The following is a 19,357-nucleotide window of genomic DNA, read 5'->3' as shown; positions in this document are numbered from 1 at the left end:
AAGGCTGGCCAGGGTTGTCCAACATAGCCAGAAGTCACGATGAGAGTTGTTCAGTCTCTCTCTCGGTTTATGCCAGCAGATGAAGGACCACAAATGCAACACCAAGCTCTTCCACCGGAGATGGAACGCGGTAAACCTGCCGGTAAGAGCGAGGTGATGCTGCAAAAAGGGGGCACGGCTCTCCTGTCCGCCGCTTCCCCCTCCACCCCTGGGCAGGTCTCCGAGACCCCATCCTCCAGCCCTGCTGCTTCGGCTGCCTTAACCACAAAACTCTCCCCCACAGATGTCCGACCGCGTGCTGCTGGTGGCGGCCGAGCTGAACCTCACCATCGCCATGCTGGAGCTGCCCGCTTCCCCCAGCTTCGCCGAGGCCAGCCGGCAGCCCCTGGAGTTCTTCAGGAACGCCCGGGAGGACGTGCTGGGCTGCGTGAGTGCCTCCCCAGCCCTGCCCCGGCCGGCCGCGGCCCGCTCCGTGCCGCTGCTGAGCCGGCCGCTCTCCCTGCAGGTGGATCCCGGGCTCCAGCCCTCGGGCAAGCTGCGGCGCTGGCTGCACCGGCTGCAGGAGGCCCTGCGCACAGTAAGTGGGGCCGGCGGGGCTTGCAGCCTTTTTGGGGTGTCAAAAGCGCCCTGTGCAGAGCTGACCCAGCCCGTGTCGCCCCGCAGGAGAGCACGGCGTGCCTCAGGGCCGCCACCATCCCGTTCGTCATGCAGGTGCAGGACAACCTGCGCTGCTGGGCGCTCCAGGACAAGTGCCGCGCTGCCGGGCCCGCCCGGAGGTGAAGCGCCCCGCGGCACCGCCCCCGGGAGAAGGACCGGGAAAAACGACTGCTACTGCCTGTTTCACCCATGTAACCCTTCTTTTATGCGAGCTGAGGAAAAAATTCTTTTAATTTTATTTTATTTTTTCTACTGTCTTTTAAATTATTGGCTCGGGACAAGGCGAAGTAATGCCCTTCCCGAAAGAACGTGAATGTGCGTATTTATAAGGTACCTCTGTTTTTCCGGTTCTCAAAATGTTTTTAAGGAGATCTATTTTTTTACCTGCTATTTATTAAAGAGTATATTCTGCATACTTGCCTGTATGTGTTATTTTCTTGTCTGCTATTTAATATGAAAACTAAAGTAGTTAGCTACCGTAAGCAGATAAGCTTATTTTAGCGTGCTTTTCTGCAATGCCACCGCACAGGTATCGCCCGCACATCCCGGCAAGGACACTGCCCAAAAGGAACCTCTGGGGGCGGGCAGAGGAAAAACGCCTGGATGTTGGGATTTCTGGGAGAGCTTTCCGGCATTCCGTCGCTCGGGGCGCCCCAGGAGCTGCCATCCAATGCCAGGAGCAGCGCCCGGGGCAATGGAAACCCATCCCGAGGGAACCGCCCTGGGGCCAACGCCTCCCAAGGGCGGGGAGAGCCCCGGAGGCGCCGCGGGAATTCCCCGTGGAATGCGGGGCTCGGCTGCGGCGAGGCGCAGCGCGTTCTCCTGAAAATCCGGGCTGCTGGAATGCTCTGCTCTGTGGGCTCCCAGCAGGCAGATGCCATTTCCCCCCAAAATCCGGGCTGCGGGAATGCTCTGCTCTGCGGGCTCCCAGCAGGCAGATGCCATTTCCCCCCGAAATCCGGGCTGCGGGAATGCTCTCTGGGCTCCCAGCAGGCAGATGCCATTTCCCCCCAAAATCCGGGCTGTGGGAATGCTCTGTGGGCTCCCAGCAGGCAGATGCCATTCCCCCAAAGGACACATGGATCTGGATGGAAAAGCCGAAGGAGGGAGGAAAGGGCTCTGTGCTGGATTAGCCGGATTTCAGTGAGCTCAGTGCAGTTTGTTTTTGGGGAAGGGGCAGTGGTGTCCCTGCAGGGAATGTTTAGGATGCAGTGAGTATTTCAGTATATTCAGCCTGCCAGAATTCCCATGTCAGGTCTCTGGCTCTGCCTGACCACACCTTCTGACCTGGGTGCTGCTTCCAAGTTTTGTTCCCTTATTTAGTGGAAAAACTTAAATTTATGCACCTCTTTTACAGGTTTAACAGAACTGTGGAAATTTCTGAAGTTTTTGGGCAGTCTAGTTACGATACCCAAGTATTCACTCTCCATCACCAAATGCACTCTCACGATCATTTTTTCCATCTAGTGGACTTGTGCTTCTATAAGATTGATATTTCTATTTGATTGATGTTATAAACAACAAATACAGTTACTGGCTTTCGCATTTATGTATTAGCTTTTTCAAGTTATTACTGATCGCAAAAATCCTGATATAGTGCAAGTTGTAAAGGCTTCTGATGTAGTATAATGTCAATTTATGTATGCACTGTACAGCTTTTCTAGATAGTAGTGTAATATATACTATCTTAGACTGTAGCATAATAGACTGTGAAATGTTAAAATGCTTTTACACGTAACTAACTCAGAAAATGGTGTAAAATAATTAAGTGATTTCCCACATTAGCGACTATCTTATCTGAAAGACAAGATAACGGAAACAGAAACCAGAGCACTGGATAAAGGAATTTATTAACCCTCATTATCAGGGAGTGAAAATACAACGGGATGGAACCACAAGAAGAAATAAAATATATTGGTTTAATCTACAGGATAGCAAGAAGTCAAAGGTTAAAACAAAGCAAAAGCACATCTAAACTCAAAGGAATGTTTGAATATGTATAAATGCCTATGAATATGCATGTACTCCCTGTAATGTAACAGTTTATAGAGAACATGGGTGAAGTTTTTATTTATTTATTTTTATTTTGGCAAATAGCCAAGCACCCCAGCGCTGGGTTTTATCCCTTTTATCCCTTAATAAACTTTTATAAAAATTTTAAATAGTGAGTAATTTTTCTCACAATTGACTGTTGCATACTGATATTATTGACATATTGACTGTTCCATCTGATTCACTAGTCTTCCACTCATCTGCTGCTGGAGTGTACAAATAGTAGATTAATTTAGGTAGATTAGTAGATTAATTTAATTAATAGTAGATTTAATTAATAGTAGATTTGCCTTAACTAAGGGAAACGCTGCAAACTGGCTAAGCTCTGCTCCTGAACAATCCTTTTTCTCCCTCTTGCCGTGCTCCTATTTGCCGCAGACTCAGCATTAATTTATATTGTGGCCAAATCACCCCCCTTTCCACAGCAGTGTGAGGGGACAGGAAAATAAGGGAATTTATGGGGAACGGCTCGCCAGGAAGGGGGTGGGATCAGCATCTCCGGAGATGTTCAGGGAACGACTCATTCCTTAAGCGAGGAAGGAGGTGTTGCAGGATGGGGCACTCAGTGCCGCGGGCGGGGTGACACGGTGAAGATCCGCCAAAGGCGCGATCTCAGAGATCCTTCCTAACCTTAAGGATTGTGTGATTCTGTTTACAAAAGGCGACAAAATTGGGCCTGAGGACAGATAAATGACATAAGTTCCCCCAGGCACTGCGGCACCCCGCTGGCGCTGAGGGAGCGCCCCAACATGGCGGCGCCGCCTGAGGGGCCCCTCAGCGGCCGCCCCGACATGGCGCCGCCCTCCCGGCGGCTAACGGCCTCCCCCGACAAACTCTCGCGAGACGGCCGCGGGGGCACTCTGCTGCCCGGCCCGGGCTCTCGCGAGATCTGGGCCGTGAGGGGAGGAGGAAGAGGCGGCGGAGGAGGAAGGAGGAGCCGCCGCCGCCGCTCCCCGGGCCGGCGCCGGGGATGGTGTTGGCCGCGGCTGCCGGGCCCTGACGCCGCGCTCAGGTACGTGCGGGCTGCCCCGCTTCCCGCAGCTTGGGCTCGGGCCTGGCCGCTCCCGCTGTCCCCGCGTCTGCCGGCCCGCCAGGCCGCGGCTCCCGGCCCCTCAGCGCCGTGCCTTGCCGAGGGGCTGCCCTGGCTCTGGGAGCTGCAGAATTCCCCGGGCTCTTGCTGCCTTCCTTAGAAATAAGCACATCCCTTGCTCCTCTGCCTCCTCGGTAAAGCTTTACCCGCTGTTTCACAGTGCTTTCTTGATGGGTTTTATTAGAATTTGGGATGCTGCCGAGGCGAATAATTTCTTTTCCAGACTGGTTGTACTCCTCTTGGGTTTCCTGGTTGTTCAGGACAAGTTGGGAAGGTATTTAGGCATCTAAAGCCCATCGAAGGTGAAAGATGGGGGCATTTTTGAGGGAACAGCTGGTCTGCGGCTTACAGGTTTTTTTTTTCCCGGGTTTTTAATTTATGGCCGCGTTCAGTACTTTTCAGACCCCGCTCCCCTCTTTTTTTTTCTTCTTTTTTTTTTTTTTATTTTTTTTTTAAGCTCTGTTGCTCACTTTTCTATTGAGTCCTTCTCAGCCTCCAAGTAAAGATTATACCCTGGCTTTTTGCATTTCCCTCCCCTTTATTTGGTTGAATTAATTGGTATGATTTAAATAATAAGCAGCTCCCCTACCATTTTAGCTGTTTGGGGGTTTGGGTTTTGTCAGCACTGTGTTGGTTTTAGCCAAAATGTTAAAGGAGGAGGAGTTGCCCTCTACTGAGAGCAGCACCAAAACATGTGAAGCCATGACAGGTTGGGTGTTTTGGCCCCCTTTCACTGGAATGAATTCAGCAGTGTGTGATTTCCCAGAGTGGATGGCTGGCACAGCAGGAGCATCTCTTCATTTCAGCTCCTTGGTCTCTGTGTGTTGGGGTTTTAGTGCTGTGTGGGTGACTGCAGTCTGCACCTCAGTCCCTTTCCTGTGCCCTGGGAGCTGTCTCAGAGCTCACTTCCTAGTTAGAGAGTTGTTCCAGGAATCCCTGCCCTTTCTCCTGGTTATCTTTTTCCCTTTTGGCCAGGCAAAAGGTAGCTGTGGGTGTTGTCTGTGAGGTGTGGAGCAGAGCACCCCTCACAGGGGTGTTTTCACAGCAGCTCTTTTGAAGGAGCAGTGTCAGGCAGTGAGAGGGGGCTGTAAACACTGATGTGAGCATGACCTCTCTCAGAAAACTGGATTTCCTCTTGGCCTGATGCACTCACCTCCCTCAGTGCTCCCAGCCCAAACAAGCTCATTCCTCAGGTGCTGGGGCCATCCCCACCTTTGTTCACCTTACTGCATGCAGCACCTCTGCCTTGTGGTGTTCCTTCACTCCTTGGTCAGCTCTGACCTGGGACAGAGGCTGGGCAGAGCTAAAGAATAAAGCAGGGATTTACTAAAAGGATTTCCTCAATGGACACTCCTTGGGCAGCACAAGAGCCCAGCCAGGGCTGCGCCCAAAATGAACCAAAATGGTCACAAAATGAACAACTGGTCCGGGGTCTCTCACTTTTATAAGTTCTGGTCTATTTGCATATTGGAGTTAATTGTCCAGTTATAGCTTCAGGATATGAAGTCCCATCCTCTCGTTTTTCTCTCTTCAGTTCATTGTTTGTACATTTTGGGCCTGGAGCTTGTAACAGCTGTCCTTGGACAAGCTGGGAAAGGATTGTTGTGCCTGCCTGCCTGTGAAGAGAGCTCGCCAACACTCAATGTGAATCTCAGAGTTACACACTGCAGCAGCACAGAATCTAGAAAACACAAAAGCCAAGCTTGAGGCACCTCAGCACCTCTGAGCTGTGGTGCTCGTGCCCCAGGCGTGTGACTGTCCCTGTGTTGTGTTGCAGGAGGGAAGCAGCAGTGATGCTAACTCTGGCAAGCAAGCTGAAGCGGGATGACGGCGTCAGAGGCCCCCGTGCGCCCACCCCAGCGGCGGACTCCACCCGCAGGGTGTCTGTCCGGGACAAGCTGCTCGTTAAAGGTGACACAAAATTGCAATAGGCTGGGTTCTCTGCTTTCAGTCAGCAGCACTGAATTGCCTATAAGTTCACACAGGTGTTTTTGAAATGTGCTGTAGGATGTGGCAGCAGATCTCTGGTCACTGAGAGAAACAGACACTTCCCCAGGCATCGCTCTGGGAAAGGCTGTGAGACGATCAGAGCAAAGAATGAGAAACAATCCTTACCTGGTGGTGTGAACATGTGGAATGTGTGATGGAGATTTGTTTGCCAAAGGTGGTTTCTTAATTGGCCAGTGGTGATGGTGCTTTAATTCAAGGACCAATTAGATACACCTGTAGTGAGCTAGGGTATAAAAAAGCAATGATTTTAATCTTAATAAAGATTAAAAGATGATTTTCTTAATAAAGAAAATCATTATTAGCCTTCTGAAATCCCTGGAGTCTACGTCAGTTATTACCCATTGTGATGACAGCAGGACACTTATTTTTATTGAATGATGAAAATCAAAACAAGTGTCTTCCTTACTCTGTTGAAAATTAGTCCATCATCAATTAAAACATGATAAAAAATTGCCACATGAATGGCATTGAATGTAGAGGAGGAGAATGTCAACAGAAGTCTGTCTGCCTTGGTGTGAAGGTGTTTTTTGAGCAAAACTATAACTGCCTGTCACAGGAAAAAAACACCCTGAAAGTCGCAACAGTGGTTTTAATGGCACAGGTCAGAGGCAGCACACTTTAACAAGATTTTAAAAAGCAGTACAGAGAGAGATTTTTCTAGGCCTGGAGTCACTATAAGTTGAGTGTGAAGTTGTGAATAATAAACCAGTGATTGCAGTGTGGTGTGTTTTAGGAAGACTGCTGTAGGCTGGTGGAAAAGAAGCCCCAAACCTACTGCTTGGCAGTTGGGGGTAAATGGGGTAGTTAAGGAAACAATAATTAAACTGTTTCATTGTTAGACAGCTCTTTCCTTCACTTATTATTGAATGATGAAAATCAAAACAAGTGTCTTCCTTACTCTGTTGAAAATTAGTCCATCATCAATTAAAACATGATAAAAAATTGCCACATGAATGGCATTGAATGTAGAGGAGGAGAATGTCAACAGAAGTCTGTCTGCCTTGGTGTGAAGGTGTTTTTTGAGCAAAACTATAACTGCCTGTCACAGGAAAAAAACACCCTGAAAGTCGCAACAGTGGTTTTAATGGCACAGGTCAGAGGCAGCACACTTTAACAAGATTATAAAAAGCAGTGCAGAGAGAGATTTTTCTAGGCCTGGAGTCAATATAAGTTGAGTGTGAAGTTGTGAATTAATAAACCAGTGATTGCAGTGTGGTGTGTTTTAGGAAGACTGCTGTAGGCTGGTGGAAAAGAAGCCCCAAACCTACTGCTTGGCAGTTGGGGGTAAATGGGGTAGTTAAGGAAACAATAATTAAACTGTTTCATTGTTAGACAGCTCTTTCCTTCACTGATTTTTTTTTTTTTGTAGCATAGATAATACTACATTTAAAAATCCATAGGTGCTGACAGCTTGCAGTTACTGTGGATTTAAAGTAGGTTCAGTCCCTCTGGTAACAGTTGAATGTTAGTGGCACAGGAATGTGTTGTTTAGGTTGAAGTTTCTGCTGAAAATGATCAGTAGCAAGTACTCTGCTGTTGAAGCTGGCACTGTTGAGATTCATGCCAGTCAGAGGAAATCCACATTTCCTGTTCTTGTTTCAGGATGATTTGAGGCTGACATGGCTATAATTGCCTGACTAATATTACCTGACTAGCACTGCATATGGTTTTTTCCTAAATCAGGGTAAATTCTGTCAGATATCTGGAGCAAAGTGTCACTGCAAACACTGCTGCCTCAGTGCACTGGAAGTGCCTCACCTGGGCTGTAGGAATGTTGTGTCCACAATTTTCTCCCTGTCTTGTTTTAAGGACAGGGAAGTTCTACACGTTTTAAATCATTATTTTGATCACTCTTACACCTCCAATTTGGAAATCCTCATTGAGAGGGAATGATTCAGGCAGGAGAAATAAGCTGTTTAACCAGGCTAAGCTACAAAGCCAAATTACTAACATAATATGAGATTTTCCCTAACCTACAGGTATAGACTTGAGGGGAAGATATAAGCTGTTTAACCAGGCTAAGCTACAAAGCCAAATTACTAAATATACATAATCTGAGATTTTCCCTAACCTATAGACTTGAGGGGAAGATAACAGTGTGAAATAAATACCCTTCATGTGAGGGGGGCAAAGAAATTTTACTCTGCCCTTAGAGCAATCATGTTTTTCAAAACCATACCCAAGTGTGCAGGGGAGGAAGAAAATGTAGAAAATTAATATTGACATTGTAATTGTAGTTGCTGTGGCTGTGATAGCAAACCAGCTATTTAAATAAAAGTAAAAAAAGAACCTGTAAATTAAAAATACTTAATAAAACGAAGTATTTAAACTAACTGAGTTCAGACTAAGTATTGAACGAGTCCCAGACTGACAAATGTTAAAAGCAGGTCAGTGCTCACATGGCTGAGTGCTGGATCCTGATCTGACTGTGCATGGAAGTTGCATCCCTGCTGTGAAATGAGTGGTGTAGGTCACTCAGAGAGTCACCATCAAAGGCATTGGGAAAATGTGCCTTAACAGAAATTTGCAAAACAACAACAAATGTTGGTAAGCATACTGCTTACTGCCTGGGGTAATGCATGTAAAGGAAAATAAAATTAGGGTCAATTTAGGGTGATACATGCAGAGGCTGGAATGAAAAGAGGAAAGGGAAAAAGGTAAAGGAAACTCCTGATTGAGTCAGGAGGTTCAGGGTGAAATTCCTTCCTTTCTAAACTCCTCAGGGAGGAGTCTCAGTGCAGCTGGGCCCAGTCTCAGGCTTGGACTGAACAGTTATATCTAAAAGATTTAGCAGAACTTAATAATAAAAGCACTTGAGTGTTATATTAATTATTAATCAGCTATAAACATAGATTCAAGATAATAAGATAGTGTTTTATAGTGTGTTCAGGTTAATGCACTCACATACACAAATATATATAGATGTGCAAAGATAAGCCACACATGTATGGATATGTATGGGAGTACATTTTAAAAATCCCCCCTCAGATTTTTAATCTGTTAATCCTTTTTGGGGATTACTGGAATTTTTTGAAATTCAGGTGAGAATGGTACCATTTTACTCAGGCTGTAATTCAGCTAAGGAATGTTCCAAAGCCATCAGGGAATGACTGGTTATTCCTGCTCCCATCTCCCACCTTGTCCAGGAGCAGGAGTTCCTGGTGCAGCTCAGGAAAGCTTCACCACAGCTCTTGTGCAAAGGTCAGGGCCTGATAGGGATTGCTGGAATTGCAGAGCATGCCAGAGCTTGGGAGAGAGGATGCAGCACCACAATGACGATGGTTTCCCAGGAGAGCTGTGGGAGCAGCTGTCAGTGTGCTGAGGGTGGTTTCTGGGTGAAATGGGCCTGACAGGAGAAGCAGATCATTCCAGTGGAGCTGCTGGCAGTGAGAGGGGAAAGCAGTGGGAAAGGCTTTTTGGGGATGTTCTGTTTTAAGCTGCTGAAGTGAAATGTAAACCATTTGCTTACAAGTTTTTAGAATTTGCTTCAGCCTTTCAGACAGACGAGCTGCAGCAGCACCTACGATGTGGTGAGACTGAGTGGAGTGAGCTTGTGATGCTGATGGTGTTGCTAGGTCATGCAAAGATTGCAGGAATGAGTTTGGACAGGAGTGCAGAGCTGCCTGCTGAAGGTGTGCACGCAGCAGGGATGCTGCTGCAGCTGGAGCTTGGCTATGGAGCTGCAAGAGCTGAACTTAGATTGTTGTGATGGATCCCAAAGCCAGCAGGAGCCCGGAAGAGTAGCTGTAAGTAGAAGTTGTCACTGGTGTGTGTTTTGGCTGGAGTTACAAACAGATGACAGTGGCAGAACAGGAGAAAGGCTCCATCAGGTCAGTGTCCTGGCAACAAATCAGAAAATAATCTCTCCTGCATAAAAGAAGAGAAATCCTGGCCTTCAGCAAGGGAGGAGGAGGAGGTGAGAAAAGGCCTGGAGTGTTCTGCCAGTGGTGAAGCACCACTGTCCTGTCCCTGCTCCACAGTAAATGAGGGATCATCTAATAAATCCTGCAGACAGATGTCTGCCAGCCTTGCTAAGGGTGTTGCCCAGACACAGACTGTGGTTTTCTTCTGGAGGTGAATTGCAGACAGCCTTGTTTGTGTGATAAAGAGTCCAGTGCAGGAAGGCAGTGCAGATCCCTGAAGGATGTGTTGGCACACTGGTACCCCTGCAGCCCTCAGCTGTGTTGTGTGCTCTGCCTGATCATTTCTGTTTTGATTGAGGTGATGACCAGCACCCCAGCCACTGACAAGTGCAGGTGATGCTTACAGACTTTTAAAGACTTGGCATGCATGCCTGAAAGTAGGAAAAGTAAGTGCTAAAAATAAGTGCTAATTTAGGTATGATAGCTATTTGCACTATGGGTATGAAGAAACATTCAGTTGGTGTTGGAAATAGTGGTGGCAGGCACTGACCTTGACTTCATTGATGGATGCACGTTAAACAGGCTTTGTTCCACTTCTGGGGAAAGCTGCTCTTAAAGTACTGGTGCCCTTTGTTGGTTTTTCCTTACGTTCTTCCTTTGACTGCTTCTATCCAGCATTGCTACAGATTGAGATGTCAGTCATGTCTCAGGACACTTGGGTTATTTTATGGATGTATTATGAATAGAAATCTCTCTGTCACTAAAGTTTTATATCTAGGGAAGTAATTCTGAGTCATTTGGATGTTCTTTTCCAGCTGTAGAGAGGGTCTAGTAAAGCACAGCTTTGTTCAAAATTCCGTGTGACTCATCTGTTCATCTGTTCTCACTGCATTTCCATCTAGGCTCAGTTGGAGAGTAAGGCCCTAATTCTGTAAGCCCAGTGCCCAAATTAAAATAGAGCAAGCAGTACAATTGCTTCAGCAGCTTTCATTTTGTTCTGTGCTGCAGAGGCAATTTTTAGTGTCCTGTTCATTTCTGAGGGGAACTTCATTAAGCTGGGAGCAGGGACCACATGACTGCTCCTCATGGCAAGTGTGCAGTGCTGAGCTTGAAAGGCAAATCCTTTCTGAAATTTAAAAAGGGCTGAGGATGAACCCAAGTGATATTTAAGATTAATATTGTATAATGAAGGTGATTGCTAAATGGAATTAAAGATAGAGAGCACCAGGATGGCAGCAGCAGCTCGTGGATCATAAAGGTTGTCCCTTACATTGCATTTTTGGTATTGCACAGAAACTTCATCATCCACTTTTATATTACTGCTACTGCTTAGTTTGATTGTGGCAACTTGAAATAATATATGTGAAAATGAGTTAACAAGGTTTATTCCTTGGTTGTCTTCAATATCTGTGGCTTTTACTGCTATATTTATGTAACCAGAAAATATTTAATGTGTGCCTCTGTTTAAACCTGAGAGAATGGAAGTGGGAAACTGATGGTGAAAGTGAGGTGAATATCTGTTGTAACTAAAAATGAGGGAAACCATTTATTTGTTTTATTCAAGCCTTTAAAATAGTAATATCCCTCCTCACAAAAACAGGTGAGGAAAGTTGAGAGGTGAGAAAATACTTTTTTTCTTACACTGGTCTGTACAGTTCAGAGGAGCTAAGTAGGGAGCACTATAAAGAGAGATGGATAAGAATGAGGAGGCAAACAGTATTTCTGGAATTAATAGAGTATTAGAATTAGTACTGAAAAATGGAATTTTTATTAATGTCGAAGTATTTAATGTTCAGGGACCTAAACAGGAGAGGGGGCTTTTTAAACAAAACTAGAGAGAAGTAATACTGCTGTGGGTGAGACTGTTCACTTGAGGAAATAATGCTTTTATTTGGTGTACTTAAAACCAAACTCCAGCTCCAAAATCAAGCATAGAGTCTGATTTTTGTGGAAGGCTTAGTAAACAAAGCACTGCTAAATTCTGACTTGGGGAGAGGGCAGAGCAGTGGGGCTGTGGTGTGTGCACTGAGCATTCATAAACCTTGTACACACAGCAGGAGTGTTCCTATTTCTGTCTGGAGAACTGTCATGGGCAGGGAGAGTTATTGTTTGTGAAATCATTTATAAATAACTCTGGCTGCTTCTGTTAGGCTTAGAAGCAGCTCAGGAGCTGTACAGGAGGGAGAAAAGCTGAGCCACAATCTGTTTGCATTCAGCTCTTGCAGTGTTTGTGTTGGGTTTAAGTTTAAGCCTCTCCTTTTTGATGGTTTAAAATAGATGTGGAACTGCTCAAGTGTGTGCTGGGTCAAGAGCAGGATGTGCACATCCACCTCCACTGGGGCTGCTCCTGCAGCAGGTCACACCAGGTTTTGGGAGCACCAGATGGACTCTTCAGAGTTCCTGCCACTTGGGTGTTCTGGTTGTCTCCTGTCTTTATGGTGTGAATTGAGACTCAGATGCAGATTCTCCACAAAATTACCATGAAAAGTACTCAAACTGAGTTTTCTTCACTGTTTAGCTGTAGTGACAGTCATTTCTTGAAAGAAGAGCTCAGAAAAACTATTAAGTTTGTGTGGGAAATGGATTTGTAAAGAATTTTTAAAACTTGATAGAAAGTTTATACAGTCTTGTATATTTGTCTGTAAACACCAAAATAAGGTGTGTTGACTTTGGGAGGTTATGGAATACAGATGATATTGTTGAGAGAGATTGAAATAGAAATAAGTTTTAACAAGTTTTAAAATACTGTAACAGTGACATATTACACCACAGACAGGAGACACTTTTATGTAGGAAACAAATGTTCTGGTCAGTGATAAGTGGCATCTACCCAGAGCAATTCTGATAATTTACTTTTACCCTACACTTTAGGTCAAAGCAGAATGTAAATAAAAAAGTTTATATAAAAATATATATACAACATATATAGGCTATATAATATTAAAATATGAATAATATAAAAAGAATATCTATAAAAGTTATAAAAGGCTGGATATCTTAGAGAATTGGAATTGTGAAAAATGTATTGTAGGACTACATGAGAAAAAATATAGGTGATTAGAAGTTAGTAGTATTGTGTGGTAGAAGTTAATAGGCTGAAAAATATTTATAAGGTACTGTAACTAGGAAATAGGTTAGAAAAAAGTTTGTTCTTTAATTTAGTGAAGCTTTTGGAGCTCTTGGGAGTTCAGTGCATTGGAGCTCTGTCACTTCCATGCTTTGCTTGTTCACAAATCTCTGTTAAATAGGTTGGCAGCCTGCACAAGGGGTGTTTTCTTACAGAATGCTCATGCCAGAGGTATTGATTTGTGCAGAAAATGTGTGAGTTAAACCATCAAAATCTCAATGGAGCTTGAATGCTCTGGTCAAAATGTTTGCTTTCTGAGCAGCAGCCTACAGAAATGGCTCTAATGTCAATGCTGTCACCACCAGAGAGACACAGAATTTGGAAAACCCTCAAACACTGAGCTTTGGCCTGTTAAATGTGCTTGTTAATTGGTGAATCACCAGTGGTTGTTCATGTGGCACAGTTATAGTAATATTGCCTTACTTGATGCTGCTTTAAACATTCAGATTATTGAAGCAGATCTTTATCTGCTTGGTCTGCATGAGGTTGTTTCATTCTTAGTTTGTGGTTTGTTGCAGAGTTCATTAGAAACCTCAATTTTGGGCCATTTGTCTTTGTTTCCAAAAGTTTTGTGTGGGTTTATTAGCACAGCATTCCCACCTGTGTGCACATCTTCAGAGAAGGAGCACAGTGCTGCCTTCTGCTGGGTGTGGGCATTTTGTTCTCGTGTTTTCACAAGAAAAACCACTCATTCCTGGGCCAAGGCAGAGAGAAACACAGGAGTGTGAGCACATCACAGGGAATTTTCACACTTGAGAGGAACTCTGGTGGCTGTAAACTCTGCTGAACCTTGCAGGAGGCAGAGCTGCTCAGCCCCTGCTGGGACTGAGCATGCTCTGCCCTTAAATGTCTCCCTTTTGTGGGATCAGGAGAGGGCAGGCAGGATTCATTGAGGTGAACATCACACAAGCACAGAAGGCAATAAAGGAAAGCAGTCAACACCTTCAGATAATTGAACCAGGTCCTAAACTTTGCACTGCAGTGAAGATTGATGTGCCACTGTGAAAGGCTGGTGAATTTAAAGGAAGGAGTGAGGGAATAATCTTGGGAAAAGTTTACATAGCTGCAGCCTTCAGGGGTTGGTTGTCACATCTTTTTTTATCAACCAGGAAGGGAAAATTGAAATAAAGTCCTTGATTACAGCTGCAATTACATTTTTGTGTGTGTATATTTTATAAAGACAGTACTTTAGCAAAAGTGTGGCTCCAGCGTTGTCTTTCAGTGCATGGCTTTGGTTAAATCAGCTCTGGCTGCACGTGTGGGGTTTTAAAAGAGTGAAGTTGTGAATATTTTATGTAAGTGTGAAGCACAATGCTTCTGTTTTGGTGGTTTTTTTTCTCTTGGTGTAGTAGGCTGCAGGTGCAGGGTGTGCCAAGCACAAGGGAAATGGGAGTCAAATAAACATCATTCCCAAATGCCAGGTTTGGTAAGCATGGGTGGCAGGAGAAGCTCTGGAGAGTTAGTGAGAGTTGTGATGAGGTCAGTTTGGATTCAGTGCCAGGGATTCTGAGTGACAGTTGCCTTCAGATGTGTGGTTTTGAGAGTTGGAATTGAAATCTCCTGCATGTTGTCAGCTCAAATAAATGGGCTGTGTCTGTGGGGGCCTGAAAGCAAAGTTAGAAATGGAAAATAAGACCACAGGAAAGGACAAAAATATACTCAATTTTATTTCCTTGGACTTCAGAAGTAAAGTGGGGAGATACTTTGATGCATCTGGTTCATGAGAAATTTGAAGTAAGATTTCAATAAAGTTCACAAAAGCAGGGATTTTTCCAGGGAAGGTGACTTGGCAGGCTTAGGAATACCCTCAAAACTTCATTTCCTAGGGGCTGTGGAACAGAATCAGGATGCTTCCTTTCTTTTATGAATTTTAAGCTCAGAAAATAAATAAAAAGGAAAATTTAATTGAATAGGAGTGCATATCAGTAACAAAACTTGTGCTTTGGGAATGCCTGTGCTCTCTGAGGTAGCAGCCCTGGTGCTTCAGTCATGGCAGAGCTGAGCTCCCCATCAAAGGAGGGTGCATTTCCCATGTCTGTAGGGCAGATGAGCATTTTAGTAATGAATTGAGTGGCTTAAAGAGAAATTTCAAGGTAAACTTCCACTGCAGCTTAATTATATTTTTAAGTAAAATTGGATTTGTGGGGTGGTTTAAATTAGATCTGTCAATTTGGACTTGAAGGAGGGCTTTATGCTTGCATAAATAATTTATTTTTCTTTCTTTCAACAGAGGTTGCAGACCTTGAAGCTAATTTACCTTGTGAGTATAACATTTAATAGTATGCATTTAAAGGGGGAAAGGAGCATTGAAGTGAACATTTTGACTGAGGTGTGAATGCTGATGGTGTTTGTTAACTGTGCAAAGCTCCACCACTCTGGCTTGAACAGATTTCTCTGTTGCTTCCTGTTATGGGACTGTGGAGAACTGGACCCTCATTAGTGTCCTTTGGAAGGAGTATTGATAATTTCCCTCCAGTTTTTAATTGCTGGGGAGTGGCAACAAAACTTTCATAAAGTGCCCAAAAGGTTTCTGGGACTCGAGGGTGCAATTAGTGCCTCGCTTGTGTTTTTTCTTTATTCTCTCATTTTCAAACCAGGAGACTGATTTAGGGGCAGAGCAAATAGCTCAGCTCTCAGGGTTTAAAGTCAACCTGCAGTTTTTTCATTTCCAGATGCAACCTGATGTCTTTGTTAATAGTGAAAGTACTAATGAAAACTAATTTTTTAAGAGCGATCCATCTTCCCCAAAAAAAATTAAAAAAAAAAGGCAAGATAATATGGTTTTAGACCTGGAATCTTACTTGAGATATAAGCCTTCCTTAATGGCAGTTATAGAGAATTTAAATTTACAGAGAGTAATTTTAGGTAAGCCTTTTTCAGTGTGGGTTCTGTTATGTGGTAACAAATACCAGCAGAATGCGTGGTTTCAGTTACTACAGTGTGAGTGCAGTACCAGGGTCTGTGTACAGCTCCAGGTAGGTTTTTTGAGGCAAATGGGATTTATAGCTATGGTACTGTTCAGCTCCTTGGCTACAGAAAAGGAACAGCCAGCCTGATGGGTTCAGAAGCCAAAGACTGCGGAATATGGGTGATAAAATAACCATGACAGACTTGTCTCCTCATGTCAGCCAGCAGAGGAGAACTCCTTTCTGATGTAAATTATTCTTTTTCTTCACAGGTACATGTAAAGTGAATTTTCCTGACCCAAACAAGCTCCATTACTTTCAGCTAACTGTAACCCCAGGTAATTTTTTTCAACGTGTTACTTTTGTTTCTGTCTGTGTTGGTGTTTAGGAGGCATAATTCCAACAGGAATTCCAATAAAGCCTCGAGTCAAAGAAGATCTGGCTATTACAGTGATTATTTCATTAAAGAGATGGAGAAACTGGGCTGACTTTTGACAACTAGATACCAATGAAAAAGTTTTCAAAAATGTGTAGGGTTAGGAAATAATTCAGATCTTGTTTGCTTACTTTGATTGAGAACTTTTTTTCTCTCAGCCAGTTTCCAAACCACGTTGATTTATCTTTGCCTTACAGCCCTGTTAGGTTGTGTGTTGCCCTGTGCTGATTGTTTGGTTTTGCAGAGGTGTAGAGAGAGGTTACCAGTGTAACCCTGCTGGAAAACTTCAAACCCAGGTGTTCCTGCAGATGTTTAACAAGGAGGAATCTCTAAGTCTTTGATTCTTCAAATATGGAAAATCAGATTTTTTTATTCTTAACACAACTTGAGTATCCTGTGAAGCTCTTGCTGGCAGGCTGGTCAGTAAAAGCATTTTCATAAATTATCATTTCCATGCCAGTTTCTTAATAGCCACCTGAAATTAGTGTTTTCTGTGCATTTTAGAACAGAAGGTTGTGCTTTATGAATGAATTTGCATGGGAGTTTATTTAAACTTCACATGCCCTTCTTGTGTTTGAGCCTGTCAGGTGAGAACACTGCTGTGTGCAGTGCACTGAGAGGATGGAGTGTGGTGTGCTGGGTCGGTGTCCCCCTGGCAGCTCCTTCTCCTGGGTGCCCATTCTCTGTGGATGCACAGTTTGGGTGAGCTGTGTCACTCATCCTGGTGTCTGACCTGGAGGAATTGTGCTGTGCACTTAATGCAGTGCCTGGAATGTTTCTGTAATCCAGTATTTTGAAGGCAGAGCAGCACTAGGTGTCACTGTTGCTGTTCATTAGCCCAAACCAGCTGGCCCTTCCTCCAGCAGAAATTTTGGGTGGTCTCTGTTAACATGTCCATTCATGTGAGTCCCTTTTGTGATGGAAAAATGAGTGAGGCTGCCCTTGTCAGTGTAATTAAAAATAAATGCAAGAGCTAATCTAGAGCTTTGGCCCTGCCATTCTGTGTAGGAGTTGAGCTCATATTTACTTGGTGGGTGTTAATTCTGCTTGCACCAAATGCCCTTCACTTTGCATGATGCTGCTTTGTTCTGTTTTGGAAAGGAGCTGACTTTACAAGAGCATCACTGTGCAAATGAGTAATGTATACAAAAGCTGTCCTGACTCCAAGGTGTCTAAACCCTAGGAATTGTTTTGTCTGCTCACTGCTGTGCAGCAGGATGCTGCAGGCAGAAACCAGCTGTTGAATGCAGAGCAGGGGTTTTGTGCCAATGATCTTGCCAATGAGATGATCTTAATTAACATTTTGTTACTCTAAATATAGCTGCACAGCTGAAGTCTCTGCAGTTGCAGCCTGACCCAAGTAAACATCTATTTTCAGCTGTGCATAATTCAGGTGTAGAATCTTGTGATCAGCCATAGTTCAGCACCATAAAGGCAGAACACAGAGCAAGAAAATCTTGGTAGTTTTCTGCCTCTCTTCAGCACTGAAGTTTTCTCCAGTGTGTGCTAAATCTTGGTTTTCCTTGAGGCAGCAGAGTGGCTGTCACAGGAGTTTTATGGCTCAAGCAGGCTTGAGCCAACTCTTTTTGTATTGTCTGGACAGTATTGCATGAATCTTAACTTTGTTCCCTGCTGTCATTTTGTATGTGGCTGGTCTTGAAAGGACAGTAAAAGAAGCTTCCTTAGGCTTTCACAAAAAGACTAATTTGAATAAGAAAATGGACTTGACCACCAAGCAGAAATCCTTTCAGGTCCCTTGCTCAGCACCTCTCACCAAAACCTTTCTCAACCACTATTTAATGTGGCAAAATTATCCTGGTGACAGGAGGGTTTTAATTTAAAATGATTTTGTAGAAAATCTTGATGAGGGTGGCTGCTTCATATAATTGAAGAAATTCCAATCTCTGTATGCTCCAGTTTTCTGCAGTGCACCACCAGTGGATAGAAAATGGCTCAGGCTTGGATTTTTCTGCTGCAGTGGACAAACTCCGTGTTCCCCAGGCAGACACTGCTGGTTTTCTCTGCTGCCTGAAGCTTCTCTTCCCTTTTGTCATCTGAAACAGTTGTTCTGCCTTTGCAAAATACCCTTGTGCCACCACTTGCCTCTGTTCTTATTTTTGCACCAGTATCATATTGGATGGAAATCTAGGGAAAATAAGGAGATGTTTAGAATCCAGCCTTGCTGTGGTGGTATTTGGAGCACAAAATTGGAAGCTGAGGATTAAAACATGATAATGACCTGGAGAAAAATAAAGGAGGTGACTTTAGATAGCTTACATATGAAAAAACCCAGAAGAGTAAGTGCAGTAAATGTAATTTCCCTGCAGTTCCCAGGCTGTTGGATTAGTCTGGGCATGGTGTGGATATTTGAGTGCCACTCTAGGGGGATTAATAAAGGCCCTGTTTTCTGGTGAAATGCCCACAAATATTGGTGAGCATGGCTGATTCAGGGAGCAGCTATGCAAAGTGCATCCCTTGTGGCCTGCCCTAATTATCTTGCATTTTCTTCTAAACGGAGGAAATAATTTGGTGAAGTGTTTTCCAGAGCTCTTTCAGGCATTAAAACACCCTACAAATACAAGCTAAGATTAGTCAGGTTGCTGGTAATGAAACTTGAGACTGAAGTGGGAGGGATGCTTGCTCTGCTAATACAGCTTGAAGACATAAATTTAAGCAGTGGGAGGAAAACTGTGGCTCAGACATCCTCCCTTTTTAGCAAAAGTCCCTGTGGCCAGCTTCCTAAGTTATGTGTTAAAGCTGTTCCATTTGATGGGTTTATTTATAGCTCTTTCCTCACTGTTAACTCTGCCAGAACTTTTTTCCCACCACTTCTTCATGCCTAAAAAACTGAGGATTTCTCTCCCAGTCTGAGAACCTATTTACTTGAGATGCTGAAAGATGACTTTATTGTGGATTATCTTGTTAATGCAGTGCAAGATTTCTGGCTGGGTACTGAGGCTCTCCAGAATTTTTAATATATGTTGGAGTGACTGGTAATGAGTAGCTTGATTGTTGCCTTAGGAACACAGAGGCAGAATTGTATAAAAGAGGGGAGGAGAGATGTCTTGCTCCTCTTAATTGTGTAAATATGTCCTTGCTTATTTGCTAGCAAAGGCTTACCCAGTGTGAGTTTTGATTAGTGATTGGTGACAAGGTAAAACCAAAATATAAAATGAGTTGTAATATGAGGCAGTGATGAATATTGAGTTGTCTTGA

General features: G+C 44.1%; 1 protein-coding gene across 3 annotated transcripts in view; it reads left to right on the top strand.

The window, feature by feature from the left end:
• The first annotated feature begins 3,605 nt into the window (after positions 1-3,605).
• The window catches only part of UBE2F (ubiquitin conjugating enzyme E2 F (putative)), a 55,702-nt gene continuing 39,950 nt past the window's right edge, over positions 3,606-19,357 (top strand). For all 3 annotated transcript variants that reach the window (XM_039728541.1, XM_039728542.1, XM_039728543.1), the window contains exons 1-4: positions 3,606-3,721; positions 5,577-5,710; positions 15,030-15,059; positions 15,978-16,043. In XM_039728541.1, the coding sequence (XP_039584475.1) occupies positions 5,593-5,710; positions 15,030-15,059; positions 15,978-16,043 (214 nt within the window). In that variant the 5' untranslated portion in view covers positions 3,606-3,721; positions 5,577-5,592. The remainder of the gene's footprint in view (positions 3,722-5,576; positions 5,711-15,029; positions 15,060-15,977; positions 16,044-19,357) is intronic.

Source organism: Passer montanus, unplaced genomic scaffold, assembly GCF_014805655.1.
Source record: "Passer montanus isolate IOZ18808 unplaced genomic scaffold, ASM1480565v1 scaffold66, whole genome shotgun sequence".
NCBI classification, from domain to species: domain Eukaryota; kingdom Metazoa; phylum Chordata; class Aves; order Passeriformes; family Passeridae; genus Passer; species Passer montanus.
Note: the sequence above shows the minus strand (reverse complement) of the source record. Positions and strands in the feature narration are given on the sequence as shown.